General features: G+C 46.3%; 1 protein-coding gene across 1 annotated transcript in view; it reads left to right on the top strand.

The window, feature by feature from the left end:
- PSD2 (pleckstrin and Sec7 domain containing 2) overlaps nt 1–25,575 on the top strand; it is a 75,793-nt gene extending 50,218 nt beyond the window's left edge. The window contains exons 9-16 of the mRNA XM_088522678.1: nt 7,206–7,295; nt 8,559–8,602; nt 12,369–12,559; nt 13,755–13,825; nt 20,809–20,966; nt 22,501–22,645; nt 23,767–23,910; nt 25,304–25,575. Of these exons, the coding sequence (XP_088378804.1) occupies nt 7,206–7,295; nt 8,559–8,602; nt 12,369–12,559; nt 13,755–13,825; nt 20,809–20,966; nt 22,501–22,645; nt 23,767–23,910; nt 25,304–25,510 (1,050 nt within the window). The 3' untranslated portion in view covers nt 25,511–25,575. The remainder of the gene's footprint in view (nt 1–7,205; nt 7,296–8,558; nt 8,603–12,368; nt 12,560–13,754; nt 13,826–20,808; nt 20,967–22,500; nt 22,646–23,766; nt 23,911–25,303) is intronic.
- Nucleotides 25,576–26,388: the final 813 nt, after the last annotated feature.

Here is a 26,388-nt window from a genome sequence, read left to right as displayed (position 1 = left end):
TGAGAGCAGCCACAAACTCAGCAACCTGCTCACTACTGTTGAAAGCTGTTGGCATTGATGATCCAGACCTCCCCTGTCTGTGTCCAGCCTTGTCACAGAGCTGTAGGACATGGCCCTGTGCCCCTTTTCCAGCAGGTTCACTTGAGTGACTCACCTTCTTGAGTCGCAGGTCACTGAAGCCCCTTCTCCTTTCATAACCCCTCTGAGAGCTCAAACCTGAAGCTGCCCAGGGTCTGTGTGCAGATGGAGCAGGGGGAGGCTGGATAACAGCTTGCACATATGAAACCTGTGTAAGTTTTAACCGGCTTTTTGTGCTCCACAATCCTGTGTTTTCCAAGCTGTGTATCAAAATCCTCTTCTGCCTCCATCTGGCAACAATTTGTTGTGCATTTGCAGAGGTTTGTGCTGATTTTCTTTACAGTGGTCTGCTAATGAAGAGGCAGTAGGTCGTAACATAGCTCTTCTGCATTCTGGTTTATAATCACCGTCAAGTGGAGCTTGTTGTTTGTGGGGGTGGGAAGAGGAGATGTCCCAGTGCTCTACATCTGTGATGGCAAAAATGCTAAGGCCACCAGCTTCATGAGCTCCATTTGACAGCCCAGCTGAGAGACCCCATCATTACAACACAGATGCTTGCCTCATGACACAGTGGCAGGTTTTGAGCCCAAGAATCCATGGAAGGATGGAAGGTCTTGGCAAAAGCAACTAGTCACCCCAGCACCGTTAGCTTTCTTGCTCTGCAGAGACAGACTCATGTCTGAGGTGTGCAGCAAGCTCTGTTTTTTGGGTTTTTTTGGTGGTGGTGTTTGTTAGGGCCAGGCCACATTTTGAACACTGGGAAGCCAGTGAATAGACTGTGAGGAGGAAGCGGGGTCTAGGGTCCAGTCTAAGTTGGAAATCAGTGTCACAAAAGTGCCTCTCAGATGCTGAGACAGCATCTTCGGTGACAGAGACCACAGGGGCAAAATGAATGCTTGAAAAGGCTATAACTCACAACAGTACCTGATACTGCTTTTCCTTAGGCAAAAATGGAGATAGGGGAATCCTTTAGCAATGCATAGGGGATACAGCTCCAGGGACAGCAGATGTCCTTTGCTCAAAAGAGTGTTGCTGCAGCAGAGCTCAGGATACCGAGGGGAAGGGGACAGTGTCAGTGCAAGGTGGTCTCAGCTCTTAATGCCAGATCCAAGCTGTCTAGCGTTTGCTCTCTCTCCATTCAGGAGGAAGCAGCCCAAGTTAGCCTGTTTGGTACCCTCTCAGCTACGGACTTCTGGGTCCATAAGCTGAAGTGAGTCCAGCATGAGGATCTCCTTTCCTGAACATCTGCATTGTGGCCTACACTAGTCTTTGGGTCCACTCCCACATGGTTGCCAGTAAAATGTCTAGTCGAAGCATCTGTGAATGCAGCTGGAGAGCAGAGCAGCAGGCCCCTGAGAAGGTTTCACATAGCATTCATCCTTCAACTGAAGGGGTTACAACCAAGGAAATACTTTCATCAAGCCATTTTCTGCAACAGTAAAAGCAGCATTGCAGCAGAGACCAAACCATACCCTTTGCTTTTAAATAGTTTATTTTGTCTAAATTTTTTTTTTAATTAAAAAAATCCAAGAAATGCCTGGGAAGGAAGAAGTTATTGAAAGGCCTAAAAGAAGAAAAAAATCTACTCCTTATCATTTCATTTTTGGTTGAAAAGTTGGCTAACTGGCTTGGTAAAAGATGATCTCATGCTGTCTAGGTAATGAGAAGTATAGCTTTCTTTTGACTAGGTGTAGAAATGCCCAAGCTTTTCTTTTTTGAAAAGCCTTCTCTTTATTTCTCCGCATGCATAACATTAATTTCTTCTTCTCCTTCTTCTCCTTTTTTTTTTTTTTTCCTTCCTTCTGCTCCTGGAACCTCTCTTTCTGCTCTTTAACCCTTTACCAGGTGGTAAGTGCAGTCATTCTAGTGTTTTGCTTTAAAGCACTGGCATTTCACTTTTTTTTTTTTCTGTGTTAAAAAGAAAAAAAAGGCGTTTTGTTTGTCTGGATTCTGGAGTCGTTGTGCAGTGTCCTTCACTACCTAGCAACCCATTCTTAGCAGCTGATATGGTTCACATGAATTTCTCCTTACAAAGAAACCTCCCCAAACTGCAGTGTACATGGAACTGTGTGTCTTGATCTCTCTCACCTCCCCTTGTTTTGTTAAAGATGCTGTCATGATATTGCATATCACTTTTTATTTCATTTCCTTTTTTTGATATTGTGTGTATGTTTCAGTGTTTTACTGTGCATTGGCATGGAGTGAGAGATCCCCTTGGTTAGAAAGGGTGGTTAATATGTCTGTACAAAGGAGCAGTTCTCTACAGTGGTGTCTCTACAGCCAGGTCAGTTCAGTGTTGCAGCAAAACCCATCAAATTTACTGGGTCAGCACTTAAAAATAGTGAATCTGGCTCTAAAGCATGAGACTTTCACATGGCCACACTGAAAGTTTGCCTTAGAACTGTTGATTTTCACCACAGGTGCATTCAAACCCTGTTTCCAACTGTTTGGAAAACATAATGTCTAAAATCAGATCTTCCAATTTGATTGATTCACATCGTTCCTGGGGGTGGCCCTTTAAAAGCAAATGATCCTCAAACATTGCAAGCCTTGAAATAAAATTGAGATTGCTGGCAACTTTGTAGCAGTCTCTGCTGGTGCTATTTTAGCTGCAGCAGATCTTCTGGCAAAGGACTTGTGTGCTCCATGTTTTGTCCCTTGGAAACAAAGTTTTGGGATGTGTCCTTTTCAATGCACAATTTTGTCCCTCTTTGTACAAAACTGCTGGCCATGGAAAGACAGTGACAAATCAACACCTCAGCATCACTAGCTCTCATGGCTGCATTTTGTTCTTGCAATACTGAGGACTTTACTGAAGTTCTGCCCCTGAAGTCATGTTCTGAGGTGATGAGCTTTAGCATTCAGTACAAAAAGCAAACCATCAAAAAGCTGAAACCATCAGCTCTCTTCACCACTAAACAGATCTTGAAAACATGATCCCTGACAGATGCCAACCCAAAATGTCCCTGGCTATTAGCCTTACAAATGCTGTGAGCAGCTCTGCAAGCCAAGCTTGAGATTTGAGGTCCTGGTGTGTGAAAAGCTGATGTTAACCCTGCTGCTGTGCTAGTAGCACTTAGAGAGCCAAATTGGTCTGAGGTCAGGGCAGGGGTGCTGGAACCACTCGGAGAGTGACATCCATGGGTAGATACCATGGCAGCTCTGCATGGCCCACGTGTCATTGGTACCCAAGGTCTGCAGGGTCATTCCCTGCAGATGGATGACTTTGTTTCTGCAGCCCAGGGCACGTCCAATACCAGATTCCCTTGGTTCAGCCACACCAACAACCCTTACCTCATTCTGAAAGATAAATAAATGGAGCTTCCTCACATCCCAGAAGATGACTGTTTGAGAGAGGTTAAGAAATCCTGAATGAAAACACGGCCCACTAGGGAGAGAAGGCTTATGTGGGCTGCTCACAGGAGTGGTGAGCCACAGGAGTGGCTCACAGGCTGATTACTTTGCAGCTGAGATGTTTGGGACCTGGGGGCCACAAGTCAGAAACTTGAGTGTTTAAAGAGTGAGGGCAGGGCTGAGCATCCTGGGCAGCCACCCTTCACTGCCTGTGGCCCCTAGCAGCCTGCTTCTCTTGCTTGGGCTTTCACATGGCAACCTTCTTCCCACCAAGCACCCAACTCCTTGCTGTTCCTGGCCAGCACACAGTTCTCCATTATCCGTGCTTGCCCGCCTAGCCTCCTCTTGTTAGGATTTGGCTACTGCCAAGGGCTGCTGCGCTATAGCCTGTTGTCTTCTGAAGGAGGGTAGAGTCATCTTGGACATTTCAACCCATGTAATGTGATTATCTTGGATCAGTCTGCTCAGTAGAGACTGATCCAGCAGAGGAGGAAAGATCTCTATTATAAACAATGCAATTGCTCTGAGGTGAAGCCATGGAACAGCAAAATCCGCCCTATCTGCCATATAACCATCCGTCAATCTCCAAATTCCCATAAGAAGCTCCAAATCTACCTGTCTTGCCTTGAATATTCCTCTATTTTATTCTTATACACTCCAGCCACTCTGGTGCACCCTATCTCATCCATCCGTTTCTATAGACCGTCCGCAGCCATCCGTCGTCTCATCTGTTCCCATACTATCCCTACCTGTTCATTCCTCTCCCTGTCCATTCTCACGTATTTGCTCCATTGCTCACTCACACGCTCATCCTCCAAACCCGTCGTAGTGATAGCTGATTGCTTTGGAGTGATTTCTCATGGTTTGCTGCATGGCTTGGAGCGGATAAAGACTGGGCTGAAGTTCTTTTCTGCCAGGGAGGACATACCAGGATTAACACCTACATATGGCTGTGAAGCAGCCTAACTGGCATCTTTTGTCATTGACAAGTGACCGATGCATCACAGTAAAGCAAAATGTCCCCATCTCTGTGGATGGCCAGATTCTCAAGGAAGTGTCTTTCTGCTAACCTCTGCAACAGCTGTTTATGCCCAGAGATCTCAGTTCGGCCAAGGACATAGGCATCACAACAGTGATCTTTAGGTGTGCAATTGCTCTTCTCAAGCAGAACCATGCCCAGACTTGAAGATTATGTCTGCATGTGATGATCTTGTTGAACTGATTCCCACTGCAGGAGAAAGTACTGCACTTACCCCTTATGGTGGCCCTTTCTAGAGGTGTTCCTGGGATTCCCCACATTCACTAAATACCATTACAGTGTATGGGAAATGTCAGGAAGTCTTTGGCACTGACGCTGTTGATAATCAGGTACTTGTGGTTGCAGAACCATCTCTTTGCAAGTGTCCATCAGGTGAAGCTGCAAAGTCCAGCTCCCAGGACGTTTCCCTTTACCCAGGTGGTTTTAGGTGCAGGAAGTCTGGTGCCACAGTCACTTCTGGTGTTGGTTTGGAAACACTTTTAGGATCCCAGTCCATGCCTCAAATCAGCAAGCAGGAGTGTTAAGATAATAGTGACTTGAAGTTGTTTTGCTTATGAGATACCCTGGCACCCTGTCCTCAATCCCACTGACATCCAGCCTGAATCCTGCTCCTGACAGTGAAGTACTTTAACAACCTGGTCCAACAAGATGATTTGTATAAGAAGCCATCCGGGCACTGGGATTGACTTGCAGCCTGGATGCGATACACAGGAAACCTGAAGAGGGGCCTGTAAGCCTCATAACTTGTGTCATTTTCTCCCCACTATATCCATTCACTTCTTCAAAGGCTCTTGCTGCTATCTTCATTGCTGGACCAACCCCACTGCAGCAAGAACCCTGCAGACAAAAAGACCTGTGCTATGCACTCTGGTTTCCTTGCTGAAGGCAGGGGTAGAAGTTTCCAATTCCTTCCTGTGCAAAGGAATTTGTTGCCTCAAGATTTTGGGCAACATTCTTTTCTCAGGGAGATTTGCTACTGCCTTTTCTTATATCCTATTTCAATCTCCCTTCTTTCTCTACCCATCCATTGCAGTGCTGGCCTTTTTTAACTGAATTCAAGAGCCCCTGAGTGCACAAATTCCCTTCCCTCTCCAGAGAAGCACAGTCTGCTGTGAAGCCCATATGCAGTTTGAGTAAAGATCCGCTGAAGCTGTTTGTTCCCTGAGCGCTGCCTGGCATGGTCCTGCTGCTGCGGGTCCAGGGACAGGCATCAGCCCTGTGAACGCAGAGATGGTCGAGTTTCATGCTGTGCTGCCTTGTGTCGACTGCAGCAGCCCCAGATGCAGTGGGTTTGTTGCAATGCTTTATTCTTCTTTCCCTTGATCTCTCCAGAGTGCCAGCTCATCTGAAGCTGGCACTAACAGGAGGCCTAATTAGGAATGTCAGATAGAGCTGCTCAAAGGCAGCGCCAGCTCCCTGCTTAGCCAAAGATGTCTTCACACACAGATGACAGGCGTGGGGCACACGTGAGTTAATACCAGGGCTTCGCTGTGCAGACGCTTTGCTTGAGGAGGTCATCTTCTGTGCATGTTTGGGAGCAGACATTTCTGATATCTGTCACTCTCAAGAGGTTGTTTTCCTGCGTGGAATACATACCTTGTTCTGCACAGCACCTCCTATATCATGTGGTGCCCCTTCCCTGAGGCCCTGAATGCCATCCTGGCTCGCCTCTTCTTGCCTCTCCTCCCAGTGCCCTTCAAGAGGACCCTGGCCAAGGACGTTCTTGGTACCACAGTGCAAGCTCACCCAGTGTCAAGGTGCTGTTAGGATCCTTAGGGCTGCCAATGGTAGGTCATGTCCTGCTCTCCTGTCACTAGCTCCATTGACCACTCCATGCAATATCACCAAGAACTCTGTCCTTGGAGGCTTCACTACACAGTAAGAGCTGCAATACTGCATGGCACTGGAGGCACCTCTGTTTCCCCTGTGCTATCAGACTCCCTTTTCTGAACCCTGTAGTCCTCAATGACTCCTCCACACCTCTGCTCTAGTCCTCTGGAGAGGTAGGATTGCAGAGGTACACAAGAAAAAGGGGTGCTTTGATCTACACAGTCTGAGAAGTTGACACTGCCGGCTATGGTGAGGGATGAGAGGGTGTGAAAAGGAAAAGATATAGCATGGACAGATGACAAAGGTTGGTATCAGGGATTTCAGATGACCAGGCAGCATCACCACCGAACAGTCTTAGCATGGAATCTTCCAAATCATGCAGTTCCTGTGGTGTCCACGTATTGCCCTCACCCTCCACTGTAACCAAGTCCACACAGTACCACTAGCTGGATCGTTCCTTCCCCTAATGGAAATCAAAAGTAATTTCCATTAAGGACAAGTCCTTACCCAGAGCCAACTGCCTTAAGAAGCTGACTCTGCATGCACAGAAAATTTCACACACTGCTGGCTTGGAGACACAACCCAGTGTTGCTATTTCTGTATCAAGACTAGCATGGTGACCAGAGGTGAGACTACCTGGAAGGTTTGGATCAAGAGTTGGACAGATTATTTGCAGGTGTTTTAGCTACACCATTTTAAAAGAGGTCATTTGAAATGCTCGGGTAATGTCATGAACTAATAGAGCAAAGAGCCAACAGAAAACCAAAATAGAAGACCTGATTTCAGCTCTAGGCCTTGGAGCAAATCCAAATCTCACTGTTAAATACAGATTTGTTCTTTTGAAACATTCTGAATAAAGTCAGGATTCTCCAGAAGTTTAATGAACTACTTCTTTGCTTTACAGAATATTGGCAAAAAGATGTCTTGTCAACAGTTCATAGCAAACCTGGATGGACTGAACGATGGGAAGGACTTCGCAAAGGATTTGCTGAAGGTAATATGATATAAATAGACAATTACATACTGTTATTATTACTGTACTTCCACTCAATCCTGCTGGGACGCTCAATGCCCTTGAATCTGCATTTTCCAGTGCACAGTTCTTCCTTTGGAAGATTTTTAACCCGTACTGATAGCTTGTACTAATTTGCACATCAAAGTGAATCACTGGGTGTCCGTTTCCTGTCTATATTTTACCCAGATTAGAGGCACATCTGTTCTCAGAACATACCAAGGGGTCTCCCTCCATCATGGTAATTCTGTGACCCACCAGACAACGCACAGAATAATTCACTCAAAATAAATATGGCCACATGGCACTGATACAGTTCTCAACAACATACATGCAATACAAGACTCTGTGTTTTTAGGTCCCTGTGTCCTCCAGCCAGGCTTGTGCTCATCTCCCCTTGAAGGAAGCCACATCTTACACAACTGCCAGTCTGGGCATATGCCAGGCTGCATGTACCTATGTACTTAATTAGATGAAACACTCCAGAACAACTATTTCAGTACCATGGAGGGTTGCTTTGACACCCCAAACCCCGATCTTTAACAGCAACAGCATTGGCATCCCCACCTGCCCACAGTTCCAGCCACCTGGTCAGGATTTCCCTGTATGGAAAGTGGTTGAAAGGCCCAGTGCCATATCAGGAGTGTTACCACTCCTTGAAGTAACCCAGTCCAGTTGTGTCAACCAGTTTCCAACCAGTTTCGTCCTACCCCAGCCCCAGACATGGTCAGGGCCACCTGTATATTCTGCTTTCCCAGCCATTAACTCCTTTCCCAATGCCCAAGGGAAGTAGTTTGAATTTTGCACTGGAGGAATCTGAAAACAAAGCAAGCTGTCTTCCAAAGGTATGTGTTCTGCTCCTGCTTCTCAGGGTAGCATTTAGACCTCTGCTACCCCTTTCCTCCAGCCAAGACTCTAAGGTGTCTTATCGTCCTCCAAACTCTTCTATCATCTATATGTAGACAAGAATTTACTCAGGAGTAGGCCCAGCACCCAGAGTTAGGCACAATCACAATGAGGCTGCTGAGCAAGGCTGACTGTCATGAGCTGCTTGTGACATGTCCGGTTCAATCCCTAGCATAGTACATAGACAAAAAAGGGATAAGTAGGATAGCAGCTATCCTGCTCACTGGAAAGCAGTACCCCAGGAGAGTGAGGAAGCACACAGTGCATTGGGCAGATGGTCTCCAAAATCCAGGAGTGTCTTCAGCAAGAGACCCAGCTAATACCATCTTCTTATTTCAGACACTGTATAACTCCATCAAGAATGAGAAGCTGGAGTGGGCCATGTAAGTATATATTTTAAGCATTTGAAAGATATGTGTATATTTCAAAATAGTTGACAGTCCTTCAATCATGTTTTTAGATCCAGAAGCATTCAGAACATTTCCTTTCATGCCCTTAAGCACTGAAGGTCCTCCTGTGGGCAAGCTGGATTTGTTTACAACTCCAACACAACAGCAGCCAGGAGAGGATGGCAGTCTGTGGACCCTAGAACCACAGGCATGATGTAAAGGAAACAAAGAGTCTTTTTCTTTCTCAAAAAGAGTGGCCTTTTCATCATGCCAGAAATGCTAGCCCCTTTCCGAATCATTCTAGAGCATGCTCTTTGCTTCAGGAGCTTAAGATCTGGGATCATTTTAGTCACTGAGACCTCCCTTCTCTTCCACTTGAAGCCACAATCCTATCCATTCTTTCTGGAAAGCAAATTACAGAATCACTGAGGCTGGAAGGGACCTCTGGACATCTCCAGTCCAGGAGACTCAAAACGAGGTCAACACTGAATTCAGAGACAAGAGCTTAGGACTTTATTCAGTAGGTCTTCACAGGCTCCAAGGATAGAGATTCTGTAGCCTCTCTGGATCTTAATTATCCTCAGTGACATTTCTTTGTATATATCTATATCCAGTCAAAGCTTCTTTTGCGTTAGCTCACCCGTTTGCCAATTTATTTCTCAATCTCCTGCCATGCACCACAGCAAGAAGCCTGGTTCTGTTTTCTCAGTAACATTCTCACAGGTATTGGGAGGCTGTGATGAGGTCCCTCCGCTCCCTCAACTTCTCCCCAAAGGGTAGGTGCTCCCATTCGCTCCCATCTTGTTTTCCTGTACTGGGTGGTCCTCAACTGGTTGCAGTATCTAGATATGGTCCAGTGAGTGCAGAGTAGCAGTCCCTTCCTTCAGTTTCCTGGGTGTGCTCTTGTTCGTATAGTGCAGGATTGCTCTTGACCTTCTTTGCTGCCAGGACTCATCACCTAGCTCATGTTCAGCGTCTTGTTCACCAGGAATCCCAAGGCCTTTTCCACAGAACTGCTCCCCTGGCAGCCAATCCCAGCCTCTCCTTTTGCAGAGTACCCTTTCTTACTGCAGTAGGAAATCTTGTTCTTGCTGAATTTAATGAGATTCCTGACAGCCCAGCCCTCCAACTTTCCCAAATCCTTCTGAACGGTGGCCTTGCCCTCATGGATGTCAACCATACTTCCCAGTTTGATATCATCCACAAACCTGATGAGGTCTCCGCTTTCAGGTCAGTGATGAAGATCTTAGACGAGATAAGTCTGTTCACCTTCAGCTATATACAGGTATCTTTCTAATCTCCAGCTACCCTGAAACAGCATGATCACAGTTCTGAGAACAGCTACAATGATTACCTCTAGGATGACTTTACAAACAGTTGCACTGCATCTTTCTCAGCCTTTCTTCTCTTTCAGTATTAAAAGAGTCCGTCTCCAGTGTAGATCAGGATCCCTTGACAAGAAGGTGTTGTGCCTTCCCGGCAGCAATTCCTGTCTGCATACCTCTATGTTAGGGAAGCCCATAGGAGATCTGGGGCCTTCGAGTTTCAGCATGAACACCTCTTCTAAGTGAGGCCTCTCTTGCCAGGATTGTAGGACAGAGCAGGACTTCTTGGACTGTTAGCTCCACTGTTTGCTGTATACCTTGTCCTGGCCAGGAATGTGTCTGGAAATGGTTTGATCCTACCTGCTGGCAGGCAGGGTCAGCCTTTCCAGGCATAAGGAGACTGTCCTGCATGAGCCACATCCCAATGACAGAAATGTTTGCTGTGGGCTAGTGGTTCCTTCAGGAAGGGCCAGGGGCTGCAGTTAATAGCTTTGGAAATGGAGTCATTTTTGAGTGGGTCATGTGGCATTGATTCCGCTTTAAAAAATGATCCTACATTAAATCCTTAAGAAAGAGAGGCACCAATAACACTTTTGTAGTGGAAATGCAGCCCTGAAGCCCTGAAGGGCTCCAACCCCAGGAGGCCAGGGCAGCCTGGGTGAGCCATCAGCGTGCGGCCCTCCGTGGCTCAGACTTGCAGGTTGCGGTCCGGCAGTCACGAGGGGGAGCTCTCTAGCTCTACAAAAGGTGCCTGGTGGGACAATTTATGTAACAGGAGTTCAGCAGAAGTGCAGCTGTGCAGTGGATGCAGGCAGTGGTTATACAACTTGTGCAAGCGCACAGCTCTGGTGGGGGACACGTTCCCCTGCATGGGGGGGAAGTCTAGAGAAGAGCAGGGCACAGCTGCAGCAGGTGGGGGCAGACTGATCCCACCCAACAGCACCTTGCCCTTCACCTGCCCCCTTCTACCCTGCCCTCTCGTCTCTGTTCATCCCAGGGATCCATTTGGGACCTGGCTTGCTGCAGGGGGTCTTGCTTTTTTTCAGCCAAGTCAGTTGGAATGTGAGAAACCTTTCAGTCTCTCTGCAGCAAGACAGGTGATCCCTAACATGGAGTACCTGGTCTCTGTTCAGAGACATGACACTGAGTCGTAGCCTTGCATGAGTCAGGCAAGACCCTCTTTTGCCTGCTTGTCTCTGTCTTCTCTCAGTGGCTACCGCGCTGCTTGGCCCTCAAGGGAGACATCCTGTCCCCAAAGTCCATCTGGGAATGCAGACACAGGGCCACAATCCCAGCACCAGGGCCCTCTCTGGTACAAACCACGGAACTGATCTCCCACTAACTCACCAGCCAAGCACAACTTCTATATTCTGCACAAGCCCCGGGACTCCTAGGGGGGTTGAGAGCGCCTAAACCAAACTTCTGTTTCTAGAGGTTCCTCTTATTCTGACCAGTATCCAACCTGGAGATGGGGAGCAGTGGTATTTTACCTGCAGATGAGGTACTGTGGTATTTTACATCTCAGCAAGTGATTAATATGCAGCTCACTGCTCGGCTGGGTTTTGACTCCAATCTACTCTGCAACCTCGGGTGCCCAGTCATGCCATTTAGACACCAGCTCAGGCAGAAATTCCTTGTTAGCTTTCATTTCTCAATGCCCTAGAAACACTGGGGAAATATTTCCCATGCAAGTTCTAATTTCTATGTGCCAAATTAGTTTTTACTTCAAAAAGGAAGAGTCAGGCTTGGAGGAATTTCTGAACATTTCCCTGAAGTGCTCTGCCCTTGCTGCCTGGAGTCCAGGACTGGTTCATCTCGGAGGAGAAGCAGTTTCTGGAAATGACCAGCAATCTTTGCTTTCTGCTGTCTCAATCTGAAGTCAGAAATGGGGGTCAAATGCATAATTTGCTCCAGATTTTCCAGGATCAGGTGATCCATCTCCTTGATATATGCAGATTTGGTGCCTCAGAGATGTGTAGAAAATACCTGAATCTCCTTCAATATCTAGTAGGTCACAGAAGCTGCCTCAGGAGAGGTGACACCCTCTGATACCTTGTGTCTAGCAAAAGACTTCCTCCTGACTCCTCTTGGTGAATCATGTGGTTGAAGAGTCGCCCTGTGAAATGTTCATAGACCTAACAGTGATGTGTCTGCAACTTATTGGTGTTCAGACTGGTGCCTATCCCTTACCTCTTTTGAGTAATGTCAGAGTGGAACTGTTGAGTCAGTTGTTTGCCATCTGTGCTCCTCCAGGTTGTTTCCAGATCACCGCCATTGGTATGCCTTGTATGTTACACTCCCTGGGTCTGCTTGCCTTTTCTTTCTCTGACCAGTCTTGTAATAAACAACTGTCTCAAAATCCAGAGCAGATTATGCCCACCATGACCTGCCCCATGTGTCCTCCACTCAATCTCTTCTCTGACTTTGTTTCCAAGTGATGAGGACGAGTTGAGGAAATCACTCTCGGAGCTGGTAGACGACAAATTTGGAGCCAGTGCAAAGAAAGTGACCAGGATTGTTGACAGCAGCAACCCCTTCCTGGACATCCCCCAGGCGCTGAATGCAGTTACCTACAAGCACGGTGTCCTCACGCGCAAAACCCATGCAGACATGGACGGGAAGAGAAGTACGTGTTAATGGGACAGGTGGAGATGGGCCATAGGCAGTACCAGAGTCTGCCTCTAACCTTCCCCCAGCTGTTCCTCTGGAGTGTTGTTTCCACTCCATCCCAGAGGATACAAGAGAGCCACCAGCATATGAGCCCCAGTTCAGAGGGAAAGAGGGGTGTCTTGCAGCATTTGCAGACTTGAATGTTTTCAGGCGTCCTCAGTCTTCCCTTCTCACTGCCAAAGAAGCTGAAAGTGTCTGCTATCCCATTTGCTGATGACGCAGACATGGCCTTCTGCCATGGGCATAACCCTGAGCTCCACACTCTGAGCAATTGAGCAAGGATGGTTCCATAGCAGTCATCCACACCAGCCCTGGCCTTAGGGCCGACTGGTCTTAGAACCTTCAGCCTTACCTACAAATTCTGTGTGGGGCAGGGGGCAACAGGACTCCTCATAATTTTGCAGTCAGCATGTGGGATTACAGAAAGGATAACAGGAAAATGTATTTGGAAACTGTGCTAGGGAGTAGTTAATAGTGTATTACTAATCACTTGGATACCCACTGTCTCCTTGGATAACCACTGTTGCTAACAGATACGGATGGCCCATCCCCTTAAAAGACAGCCAGTTAAAAGGTCTTGAGGATCGAAGGTTACCACCGAAGACCTCCCTTGCTTCCAGCACTTTCTTAATTACCCACCCCATAAGGACCAGCTCTCTTGTCATGATGTAGATGGCTCTCCTCATCTCCTAGAGCTCCCCAGCTTCTAGCAAGCTGTCTTTCCCTGAGTCTACCAAGACAGCTTGTGTTAAGGCTCCATCCCTGGTCGAACAAAAGCTGCCTTAGCCAGGGTATGTCTGCCTCACCCCTCTGAACTAGAAATACCCAGGTTATGCCGCTGCTCCTCGAGCAGTAAGTCCAAAGAACCTGGGTTTGGAGAAGCAGACGCTACCAGCAGGTGGTTCCACAGCTACCCTCGCCTTCTCATGTCAAGTTTCGGCCTATTTGTGTTTGTGCTGTGAGGTTGCATCTCCCAACCTAGGTCTCTCTAACTGGCACAGGCAGGCTACATGCAAGTGGCAGCTTGGAGGTGTATGAGGTCTGGCATGTCTGTAGTGGGTCATGAAGAGGGATGGTCTTACCAGAAAGGTGAAGGTCAAGCAGCTCTGGCAGAAGCAGACATATATAATTAGATATTCTTCTTTTTGTAGCTCCCAGAGGAAGAAGAGGTTGGAAGAAATTTTATGCTGTGCTTAAAGGAACCATCCTTTATTTACAAAAGGTAACTACGGTGGACTGAATGATTTGCTAATTTTTGTTGTCTCCAAAGCAGTCATGCTCCTCTAAGCAGGAGTCCCATAGATGCAAGTAGAAGTGGGTCTGTCCTAAAGCATTCATGGACTTCTACAGAGTTCCTCAGGGGACCTATACACAGTGCTGGAGGGCACTGCCATCTTCTGTAGTAATGTTCATGGTAAAGTTGGTGTTTGTAGATTCACAAGAGGGCCTTACTGGAAAAAAATATGACAAAAGAAGCATTTAGGTGAACCATGCAATAGGAATCTGAAGGGGAAGAGCATAAGACTGGTGTTGTCCTGCCTGTTGTTTTATTTGCTGGCGTAAACCTGAGCCTAAGTAGCTCCATTGAGCATGGTAAGGATCTCTTCATGCTTAAATTTTGTGCATTTCCTTCAGGATCCTGCTGAGGTGGGTTCTCCATGAGCTGCCAAGTGGAGCTTTCTGAACATCTGTTCCACAGAGCTTCCTGCAACTCCCCAGGCCTGTAACCATCTATAGTCAACCCAAGAATAATTTGCAGATTTCCACAAGGGGCCAAGTCACCGCATTTATCTCTCTGCCTTTGCAGACTCTTGAGTGCTCGGAGGATTTCCTTGAGTAGTGAACGTCTACAGAGCTTGGATAGAACCTTACTTTAATGTCAGTACGAGCCAGCAAAGGATGCCTGTTTATCATGCAATCACATAACCCACTGAACTAGGTCTGAACTACTTAGTAAAACATGCTGTGCAGTAAGCCATTGAACTCACCTTGCTGAAACAGCACTGTGGGTAGATGTTACTGTGAGTTGCAGTATTATCTCCAAAGCAATGAAAGTAAACAAACAGTGGATTTATGTAAGAAAGGTACAAAGATCCTCAGGGCAGCACGAAATTATGACTCAGAGCTCATAGCACACCCCAACGATGCTTGTGTTTTGCCAGATACTATGGCACAAGTCACAAGGCCAACAAAAGTTTGGCAGTAGCTGATTGTAATTTACTGTATGGGTTGCTCTTAGCCAAGTGGTATTTTTATTGCCTTATCACCTTCCTCTGCAGCTGATGGAAGCTGCGGAGTACAGGAGAGCCCGGGTCTTCCTCAGCCTTGTTCAAGTCACTGACACTTTTTTGCACTCTGGTCTCTTGTTGCAACCTCCATTTGGCATCCAGTGAAGAACTTCCCATGCTGACTGCAGGGTTAGACACGAGGATAAAACTAACACAGAGCTACTCCCAACATTTAGTTTTGTTGAAAGAACGGTTTAAAGGATTTTTTTTCAGCAAATACATTTAGGGGTAGGGGACTTGAGGTGAAGCTAAATGTATTTGGGACCAAATACACTTTCAGAACTTTCTTCGTATGTTGGTCTAAAATGTAGCTTCTTCAGGATTTTTCTTAGTGCTTGGACAGTATTAGAAGGAGCCATGAATCAAATGCTGAGTATCATTCCTGCTATTAGGAGGAGTGGTTTGGTTTTCTTCACTCTGCAAGGCCAGTAGCAGTGACCTTACAGACTGCTATGTGAAGGTAGGTTGTTATTTTAATACTTCAGGTGTTACATTTCCAAAAGAGAGAGGAGATGGGCTTGACAGAGACACATGTTTGTTAGGAGAACAATGCTTTTATCTAGCTGGGCCTTCAGGGCTAATGGTTAAGAGGCTGAAGGCTTCTTCTATGCAGAAGACTTGAAGAAGCAATGCCTCTGAGTCTTAGGTGGGTTATGAGGATGTCTGATAAATACCAGCCATGACTGACATAATTAGAGGGAGGGACCAGAATTGCCTAGCATGGCCCAAGGAAGTAACATGAGGAACAATGACAACAACAAAAAGTTAATCTGAGAAACATTTGGGCAAAGGGTAAAGAGAGGTTTTTTAGTCATGAGCTGATGTTTGGCTGTACATGGCCCCTTTCAAAGACCTCCCGGTGCTGGCTTGGGCCAGTAGATAAAGGGTCCACCAAGCTCATGAAGAAGACACAGGAAGACAAGATTATCAAGCCAAAGTCTTTGCACTGCCATGTCCAAACATTCCCAGCACAACAGAGAGAAGATAAAAATCAACCCACCCAGTAGATTCTTATTCCAATATGTTGCTGATGTTGCTGGTTTGCAGTATAGTAAAGGAAGGGAATCCTGTGTCAGCCTTCTAAGCTCTCGGCAGAAGATGCTTGCGGATAAACATAAGGTAGAACATGGCCTGGGTGCAAATCACAGGGAAAGGATTGTCTGACATGACAACAGTGAAGAAAGTACCTGCTACCAGACTCATGTGTTGCCAGGGAGCACAGGTTCAGCACGGCCCAGGTTTTCACTCAGGCCAAACCAAGGACCTTGAATTGGAGACTCTGAGAAGATCCTGAAGACCAACCTTGGGGATTGAGTGGAGTAGAAATGGCAAGGGGGGTGAAGAGAGTTGGGGAAATAGGTAACAGGAAAAGAGGTATGGATAGATGGAGAGGTTAATATAAGATAGGCAGAAGGATGAGGGTGGCTGGGTAGACAGCAGTCTTTTAAAAGCAATCCAGGCAGCAGCCGTAAACCTGCTGATGTAGAGATGTTACATGCCATTGACTCGCCAGTGTTAATTGCTGGATTAGCGTGTTCTAGCACAGACTGCTGAAGCAATTGCTTGATCCCTTAAAGGGATGCAGCAAAGTCCTGAGGGTGAAATGCAGACTTAGGAGCAGGGCGCACCTCTTCTGCACTCTAATCCGCACTGGGTCACTGACTCATTCCGTGGCCTTTGGCGATTTACTTCACCTCTGTAAAATGGGGATAATAACCCTTAATCACCACAGATGGAGGGGTATTGAGAGGAGGGATGAAGGGTTGTAAAGAATGAGGTGCTCTAATATGGAAGTACTGAAAAGGGGGCAGGTCTGAGCATTTCCCTCAGTGCCTGACCCTGCCGCCCGGACTCACAGAGTACCCAGCGCTGCCCTGAGCCATGGGCCCTGCTCCAGGCAGGCAGGCCCTTACCACAGTAATGCTGCTCCGAGCACCAAGTTCATGGCCAGACCGAAGGCAACAGCACTTACTTTTCCTTATTAAACAGTTAGCCTGGTGGATGTGAACTGAAAAAGAGAAGAACCCCTCGTAAGCTGAAACATGAGCAAACTCTGTAGTTCATGTCCATTTTCATATCACTGCTTGGGGCTGGTTGTGAGCCCAGGCGAGGAGCCAGCAGCATCAGCGCACTGGACTATGCCACCCCATCCAGGTGCTTTCATAGGCAGGCAGGCAGCGGAGATACCTTTTGTTGGGAATGAGCCGTAAGCTGGGAAGCTCGTGGTAGTCGTGGATCCTCCTCCCTTCGCATGCAGAGGTGGGCAGCAGGAGAGAGCTGGGTTCAGAAGGTGGCACCAAAGATGCCATGGAACACCCCCATGGCAGAAAGTAACCCCAAAGAGGGGTTGATCGTGCTTGTTTAAACGGGGTCTTTTGCAGGTGTGTGGACTGGGAGTCTCTCTATGCAATCAGTGTTAAAAGATAAAAGTAAATTAAATGGAAATCAGAGAGACTGCAAAACAAATCACCTGCACGCAGGCTCAGTTGCTGCAGAAAGTATCTCCAAAGCATACCCTGAAACTTGCTAACACCCACCATCCTCCACCCAGGAAAGCAAGCAAGAAATAAATTCCTTGCCCTTTCAGGGCTGGAGGCCTTTAAACCTATTCTGATTTAATTGGAATGGAATGGCAGATCAGACCTTGCCCATTTCATAGTGGCACATACCCATACCCATGTGAGGAAAGCTGGATACATAAGAAAAAACATTCAGCAACCCTGTGATACCAGATTAAGACCTAAAGTGTCTGTAGATGAAGCCAGATTCAATATTGCAGGATAACACTGTGGCTATAAAATGGTGAGAGTAAGATCAGAAATACTGCAGCATGGAAAAATCTTTGCGTGAGGTATCTTCAAATGTGGCAGGAGACTGTTTAGGTTTTAATATTAAAAATAAATGTTTTCTTTGAGATTTAAAACAGAACTATTCCAATGAAAAAACGTGTTTCTGTTGCTATTATGTTTTTGGATATGCCTCTTCCACAACAGCAAGTGAACTTGTGCTTGAGCTTGCATCAAAGTTCAGGACGAGATGGAGACTAAACCTAGAGAAGCAAGTGGGGGCTTCAAAGCAGAGCTGATGTTCTTTATGGAAAGGCCATGGGATTATTCTGTTCGGGGAGGCTAAGTGCTAGTGCAAGTACTGTGCACAGTAATAACTCCAGTTGTCTGGGACTGGCATCTTGCAGGCCTGGAAGGCTGTTTATGGAGGGCTGTTTAGGCAGAGATCTCCCAGCAGCGGCAGCAGAGCAGATCGTCCTGACTTGTGCAGCATTTGCATCAAAATGAGCTTCCTGGAAGACCTGACCCATGCAGAAGTGAGCATCCAGCACCACACATTCCTACAAATGCATCATTTCCACTAACAAGGAAGCATAGGGCAGAGAGGACCTGCTTGACTCAACCTCATGCTGATTTACAGGGCCCAATGTTAGAAAAATAAAATTTGGCTTTTCTTTACACCTACGTGGATATGCATGAGCATGAAATCAGTATGGGCAATAAATGAAGGTGCCTTTCAAGATGAAGATCTGCATTAGTTGAACCAATTAACAACCATAACAATTTCTGCTTGTCACCTCCCACTAAGCCTTGTTTTTCTCACCATATTGTCAGAAAGCTTTTCTTGAAATAAGAGAGTCAGTTTTACTCATATCCAAGTAGTTTCAACTTTGCAAAAAAAAAAAAAAAAAACATGCAGTGTCGGAAGTCTCTCTGCAATATAGTAGGCGTGAGCAGCAGTTTCCCTCAAGCAACTGTGTGCCACCAAGTGGAGTAACATCTTAGGTCCTCATAAGCCTAAGCATTTTTTTTTCTATGTTGAAAGGCAATTAACCCATGCTTCTGACTACTGACAGCACAGTTCAGCTCCTGCAGTCAACAGTGGTATCTGTAAACATTTGACTATGGCTTGAATTTCAGAGGAGCTCCAAGCCAAGCAACAGTGCTGAAGTGCACTAAGGAAAGGGCATTTATACCAGCCCCAGTGCAACCCATGTGATTGTCACCTCAAGGAGCCCAAACAATCCATCCCTTCCCATGCAGGACTTTTGTTTTCAGGTCACCTGTAAGAAGGCATCACTCACTGCACGAGTGAGGGGTCAATACCAGACATTTCTTACCCTGTGCCCCACAGGATTTCTTTCCACAAGGTCAAGCATCCCATGTGTTCATATAGCAGTCACTATGGCAACCCATCTCCGTATTGGGATGACTACTTCAGAAAAGAAAGGAAGGAAAAGCTTTGGAAACCTGTTCCTCATCAGGAGCAAGGATCTGTATGGGCCACTTTCATGTGCTGGATGGTGCTGGTCCTGGTTGCTCTGCAGAGCCCATCCATCTGACGGAAAACCCTTCTGGCCCCTCAACAGAGATTAGCCTTACTGACTAGGGTTACTGACCATTAAACTGGCACAACTTTTCCCTGGAGGGCTGGATTTGTGGCACCAGGATATGGGAAACAAACATCTTTTTGCAAGACTGCAGAAGAGACTGAGTTCTAGTTTGAAATCTGAAGAAGGGTTGGAATGATTAGATTAGTAGTAGTAGGGGAGAGCTACCCACATATTGGCAAAGACAAAGAATTCAAGACACGTAAGAATGAATTAGTCTTCTAGGTTTGAACTGTAATTAGCGGGGCAAGGCAGGCTCTTGTGGGGATAGCCTGTCCTAAAATAGGCTGCAACATTTCACAACAGCTCACACTGTCATGAGTCTGTAGTTACCCAAAAATGCAGTTCTGCTACCCACTCCTGCAGCATAACTATGCAGTCCCAGTGTAGCCTTTTCCATTACTCCTGCCCAGGCAATGGCCTGTAGAAAGGGAACTGGTGCAGTTTTTAATTCACCAGAGGTGGGCACTTGACAGGATGGGGAGGAGAGCAGTATGTCTTAGCAAGAGCCAGGTTTCCGTCCATCCATCCATCCATCCATCCATCCATCCATCCATCCATCCATCCACCTATCCATCTATCTCATAACCCAACTGGTCCAGTAAGTGATGTGGAAAGCAGACCGCGTGAGAGGCCAGCTTAAAGTTGTCAGGAGCGCAGTCAGTTTGAAAGCAAAGGATGAACAGGATTGATGGAACTCTCATTTTTCCTAAGTGCTGTATCCTGTCAATCTTTTGAATCTGATGTTTGAGACTTTCAGTCTGTTTATAAAATATATACATATTTTATATGTTAACAATGCACTTATTGTGCTTCCTTGTTTCTATGATATCCTCATGCAGTGGAGAAAGTGCTACAGAGCATCAAAGAAGCAATAATAAAGGCATTGCTGCTGCCATCTGAAAATGCCTGTCTAATGAGTTACATGAGAGACCATGCCAAAAGGTCAAACACGCTAAAGAGAGGGAGAGCAAGTATGGTTTGGCTGGGCCATGTGCAGTCTGGCAACTGTCCCACCAGCCACACATCTGAATGGAGAGGTGTGTTAGGCTCCAGAAGTATCAGTGTTTCAGGGCTGCCAAGGACCTGCAAATCCTTGAGCCCAGATCCTCCAGCATGTAAATCAGTGTAGTTCCAGGGCAGGCTCTTGCTGATACCTGCTTGCAACTGGGAGTTGCACTTTGCTGTGAGTTCTGTGACTGGGGGTAAAGCTCTGCAGAACCCTAGCCCTGTCTTGTGTCTTCCCTCAAAGCCTGAGGCATGTACTGTTAGAGATAACTATTGATAATTGCATTTAAAACTTTCATCTCCTTCTGTACATCTTCCCAGTGAGCTTAATGATGGAGGAAGATGCCAGGTGTTAATTATTATCATTGTCAGCTCCTAGCATTTACTGTACAAAGCAGCACTTTTCCTGGTCTCAGTACTGTGTGATTACAGTACAGAGAATGAGGCATATTCCTTAAAGTAACCCACAAATGTTAGTGTTGTCATTATCCAATTAACGTTCCTTTTTCACAGGATGAATATAAACCTGACAAAGACCTCTCTGAAGTGGATCTAAAGAATGCCATTCGTGTTCACCACGCCTTAGCCACGAAAGCCTCCGACTACAGTAAAAAATCGAACGTGCTGAAGCTGAAGACAGCTGACTGGAGAGTGTTTCTGTTCCAGGCCCCGTAAGTACCAGCACTTCCTCGCCAGGAGACTTCCCTCCAAGCATGAAATGGCAGGCCAACTTCCAACCAGTGTTGGATTCTCTTCTGCTTGACCAAATTAACACACATAATAAAGGAGAACCCTAGAAAGAAGAACTGGGGGAAGAAGATGCTAAGCAGAAGGAGGGCTGAAAGTGAGGTCTGTAGGATTGTGCAAGGAACCTGGTCATGGAGTCACAGTTTATACTAACCAGGTGAGAAGAGATTACTTATGTGACAGCAGTCAGGCTCCTGACAGTGGCGTGTGTCAGTCCTTTCTGGTTTGTCACCAGGACTGACTGAGCAGGTAACAAGCTGAAGAGGGAGGTAACTTCTCCTTCTCCCTGGCTGTGGAGTCCATCATATAGTATCCTGTGGGTTTCAGATGGATTTTGCTAGTAAAGGACTAACGGGAAGTTGATGAAGCAGAATGTTTCCAGACCATGTTTGTGGATGACATTCCAAGAGAGGTTTTCGAGGGTAGACGGGGAAACATGATTTCCAAACAGGCTACGTAGTTCCCACAGCCCCTCAAAAATTGCAAGGAAATATATGGACACACTTGTGCTTAATTGTAAGGCTATTTTAAAATGTGCTTGAAGTGTTTTACCAGTTAAAAGTGGTATCCCAGCACTAACTCTTGAGGGACTGCTATCTAGAGTGAATGTTTCCCAAGTCTCTTCCTGCTTGCTCTGTACAAACAATTCAGGCTACAGTAGCAAGCCAGCCCAAATCATATCACATGCTGGCAAGTACAGTGCTGGAGTCACCAGTGTGGATGTCCTCCTACTCTCCTCTTCCTAACCTCTATTCTCATTCAGTGGGAGGCACTGAACTAAGGAGCTGATGGGTCACCTGTCAGCAAGGGGTGGGAAAAACTGCGTTAAGGTCATTGCAGAATTCTTTCCAATCCAGGCTATGTCTTCTTCGTCAGCCCACTACAGAGGAAAGTTGTTTTGCCAACAAATGCCACATGCTTGAGCTAGCTTCTGTTTGCTCTTCTATTTCTGTGTCACCTCCTGAGATAGTTGACACTGTAAGTTAGGATGGAGTATTAATGCCTAAATCTTAACGTCTAGACTTATGCATTGAAAATTGAGTTGAAGCCTAGTGGGAGCATTTCCTGAACAGATCCAATTAAGGACTTCAGACTGCTTCCCAAAAACATCTTAGGGATTCACAAGACCTCTGATGAGGGGCTCCTGATGTCCACAGGGTAGTTTGTTGTTCCTCCCTTGTCACCTCTCCACCGCTTCTCACAGAATGCAGAGTTGATGAGGAAGGTGGAACTTTCAGGTCTTCGTGCAGGTGGACAAGAGTCCTGAAATCCTTAAGTCACTGTAGATGCAGTTAGGAAATGTTTTGCTATGATCATGACCAAGGGTAGCACAGAAAAGGTTTTGAAGAAGGGCCTCTTATGAGGACAGACAGCTTCAGGGCTGTCCTTACCTGACTGGGCTTGGGTCAGGAGGCTTTGCAGAAACCCAGCATCTCTCTTTCCCCTCCTCCATAACAGAAGTAAGGAAGAAATGCTTTCCTGGATCCTGCGAATCAACCTTGTTGCTGCCATTTTCTCTGCCCCAGCCTTTCCAGCTGCAATCTGCTCCATGAAGAAGTTCTGCCGCCCACTGCTTCCTTCATCCATGACTAAACTGTGCCAGGTAATGTGTGAGAGAAGGGTTGGTGGTGGAGGTGCCTCATGCATAGCTGGACTTTCAGCGCACAGATCAAGATGAAGCCATCTGCAGCTTCCATCTGCACCTCTCTGAGCACTGACACATATCTAAGCACTCAGGTACACACACCCCTATCTTGAGGGCATGAAAGAGCGTAGTGGACAACTCAGAGCACAGCAAACCTAATTCTGACCAATGCTTCTTCTGCAATGAAGGTAAAACAGCCCTGCTCACAACACCTTCTGCTTAATGGCTGTTGATGTGGACTGCTTATTGCCTGTCACATCTCAGTACCTTTCTGCTGCTGGGGTTTAAGTAAGTGATTCGTCCTGCTGAGCCCAAGAGCTGGCTACCACCCCGGTTCCTTTTATAACATGACACTTAGAGAGGGCACCATGTTATTTCTCAAGCTGAAAAGTGACAGAGAACAGGGAGTCTGAGTCCTACTCAGTGGGAAAGGTTGTCTGGAAGCAGTGGGACACAGTGCACCAGAGCATGGATACCCGAGACACAGTTAACCAGGAGTGATGAGCAGCTGCCATCCAAAGAGAAACTTTAGTTTGTACTGCCCAGGGAATGCAAAACATGCCTTAGCACCGCCAAAAAACAGGGAACACTGCCACTGGACCTCAGCAGAGGGGAAGGGAGAGGATAGCCTGAAATGATCAGAGCAGAGATACATCTCCTTATCTGCTGGGCCAACATGGCTGGATGTTGTCTTTCTCAAAGCACAGACTTGGAAAGTGTTTTTTCCCTAAAAAGAGAGGGATGTTCAGCTCTAGGGGTGCAGCAAGTTCTACTTGGGTATTAAGGGATACAGAGCATTTCATTTTTGTGATTCTAAAGAGGCTCCAGTGCTAGGGAAATCTGCTCCTAGCACTGATGGTCTTTGGGTTTTGATCTTCAAATACCTATGTTTCATCTGCTCCTTATCAGATGAATTTGCGAATGTGCTGCATGCCTTTGACTCCAGCGCATGGTACACAGCCCTTTCCAGTAGCTTAGCTTACATCCTCGCGGAGACAGATTCCACACTGATAGGCATGCAGTGCGCTTAGGTGTTACATCTTTGTACATTTTAATACCTGACATACTTCTCTCTGCAGGAGGAACAGCTGAGGTCCCATGAAAATAAAATGAAGCAGATTGCAGATGAATTAGCAGAGCATAAATTACATCCTGTAGAGAAGAGCCTCAAGTCAAAAGAGGCTGAGGAGTACAGACTGAAAGAACATTACCTAATATTTGAGGTAAAGTAACTTTCATCTTTTCTGTACCAAATGATACCTTGGCTGATAAGAGATAAAACTGATAAGCCTGAAGTGGACCATGTGTCTGTGAAAGCAGGAAAGGGGAGAAAAGAAAGAGAAGTCACGAGCTTGATGGGTGTCATGGGGCAGCAGCAAGTTTCACTGTTTTGCACTGAAGCTAAAACAGGATATAACAGACATTGCAGATCCTCTATGATTTCCAGTGTTAAGAGGGAAAAAAATGATGAGAGAGATAAAATCTTCCTTTACTGTCCTGGGAGTTGAAATTTCCTCACATCCCAAGTAAGAAGGTAGTTCAGTTGTTGGGGCGCATCTGTCTGTTCAGCAACATTAATAAAAGTCTGTAGAAAGCTCTGGGAGAACTATTCTTGTTTTGGCAAAACTATTTCTCTAAACAAAAGCCAAAGATCATTTTTATGGCTGATTACAGACTCTCTGAGGATACATGTAGCTGAGTTTAAAAACTCCACAAAATATAAGTATTAATTGTGGGAGAAGTAGGATATTTTGTTCCAGAAGAGGCTGAGTACAAGTTGGGTTTCCTGCCACAGAAGAGTCATTGGGAAGACCTCTAGTCCTGCTCTCAGCCGAACAGACTATTGTCAATAGTACCCCAGGCTGCCATGGCTTTTTTTGGCAAAGTCTTGGGAATCTCCAATGATGGAGATCTCCTGCCTCCTTCTGCATCACAGGCTGCACCACCCTCTTGGGGAAAGGTCTCCTTGTAGTGCCCCATAAATCTGGTAATGCCTTGAATCTCCCAAGCCACAGTGGTTGCCTCTGGCTCCACTGACTTTGTGCCAACCTTCCAATAGTTGTTGGCTGCTGTTAGAGCCCCCTTTGCCTCCTGTTTGCCAGGCAGCCTATTTAGGATACCTGTACAATTTAATAGTAACAGAGAATCAATGAATGAGTACAATGGAAAGAAGAAGTATTTAAACCAGTGGAAGGAAACATTCCCCCCTGAAAAATCACTGTGCTCACCAGGAGTGTGTTTTTGATGTTCCTAACCAGGCAGGCAGGAAGATGGAAACTCTGAATATCCCAAATCAGATAGGATCAAATCTGTTGGCCTGCTCTTGCCTCTAAAACCTGCCTTTAGCAGTTGAGTTCAGAATCAAACCTGTAAGAGAAATTGTAGTCTTGCACAACCTTCCACATTCATCCTTGGGTTGATTGGTTTTGTTAGGCTGTGGCATAGATCAGTCATTGGGCTGTAATTAAATTGTACTTGCTGGCTCACATTGGTGGGAGCCTGACAATATAGCATGAGTTTTGGTGCAGTAGCCGACAGCTTTGTCTCCGCTTTTCGTGTATGCCCTGTTCTGTCCCTGTTCCCAGGTTCTCTGCTCTGTTCCCTGTTCCCCTGCAGAAGAGCCGCTACGAGACATACATCAACCTGCTGTGCATGAAGATAAAAGTTGGGACAGATGACCTGGAGAAAATTGAAACCAACTTCTTCAAAGTGGAAGCTGATGATATTGCTTTGCGGAAGACACATTCAAGCCCTTCCTTGAGCCAAGGGCACTTGTCCATCAGTTGCAAGGCAGAAAAGGACATTATAGAGCAGAACACTTAACAAGCAACGCACCCAGAAGGGGGAATGAACCAGCAATGCTTTGCGCTCCTGGACTAGATCGATGAGCACAATTTTACCTAGGAATTTATACGAACAAAGCCGTAGACATACACGACACGGTGAATCTGAGAAGCTTTAGTTGACACTCCTTGACAACGCTCTGGCATTTCAGCATCATAGACGCTCCACCTTTTCTTCATCCCTAACAACACCTATGGCTCTTTGTTCCCTCATTACTACCTGCACAATAAAGGGATATGCTTATTCTCCAAGGGGCAGGCTGCTCTTTTATCCAGTAGCCCCTTTCTCAATCCCTCCCTCCTTCCTTCTCTCACTGGAGTCCCAGTGAACCTGACAGTGTTCTTCTGGCAGTGCAGGAACCTCAGCCAATCCTCACGTTCAAAGGTTCAGCCCTCAGCTGCTGTGAGCAAACAGGGTCTGTGGCACCACAAATGCTCTCAGGGAAGCAGAGCATGTCCCTGCCGTGAGAAGAGCATCGTTTGACACAGGGCAATAGGACGGATTCCTAGTCCCTGCTGGAGTGAGAGGTGTCTTTAGCATGGGCGCATGAGAACATCATCCGCCCACGGCAGTGGAGGCCTAATGTGCCCTCTGTCGCCTTTTCATTTTTATATATATATATACACACATATAAATATATATAAATAAATATATATATAAGGAAACTTTAACATGGGTTTTAAACCTCAGTGTGCTAGCAAAGGTAAGCTTCCTGGAGAAGATGCTAGGGACTGTGGAGGGTCTGACCAGCCTATTAGGATATTTTCAAAAGTGCAGTAGCCTGTGTTTCTTATTTTCCTTTCTTTTTTTTTTCTTTTTTTTTTTTCTCAAAAGGAATACCATCTGGCTTTGCTGTG

The sequence above is a fragment of the Tinamus guttatus genome, unplaced genomic scaffold (assembly GCF_059628265.1).
Source record: "Tinamus guttatus ecotype Peru unplaced genomic scaffold, ASM5962826v1 Tinamus_guttatus_pri_ptg000155l, whole genome shotgun sequence".
Lineage (NCBI taxonomy): Eukaryota > Metazoa > Chordata > Aves > Tinamiformes > Tinamidae > Tinamus > Tinamus guttatus.
This window is presented reverse-complemented; position numbering and strand designations above follow the sequence as displayed.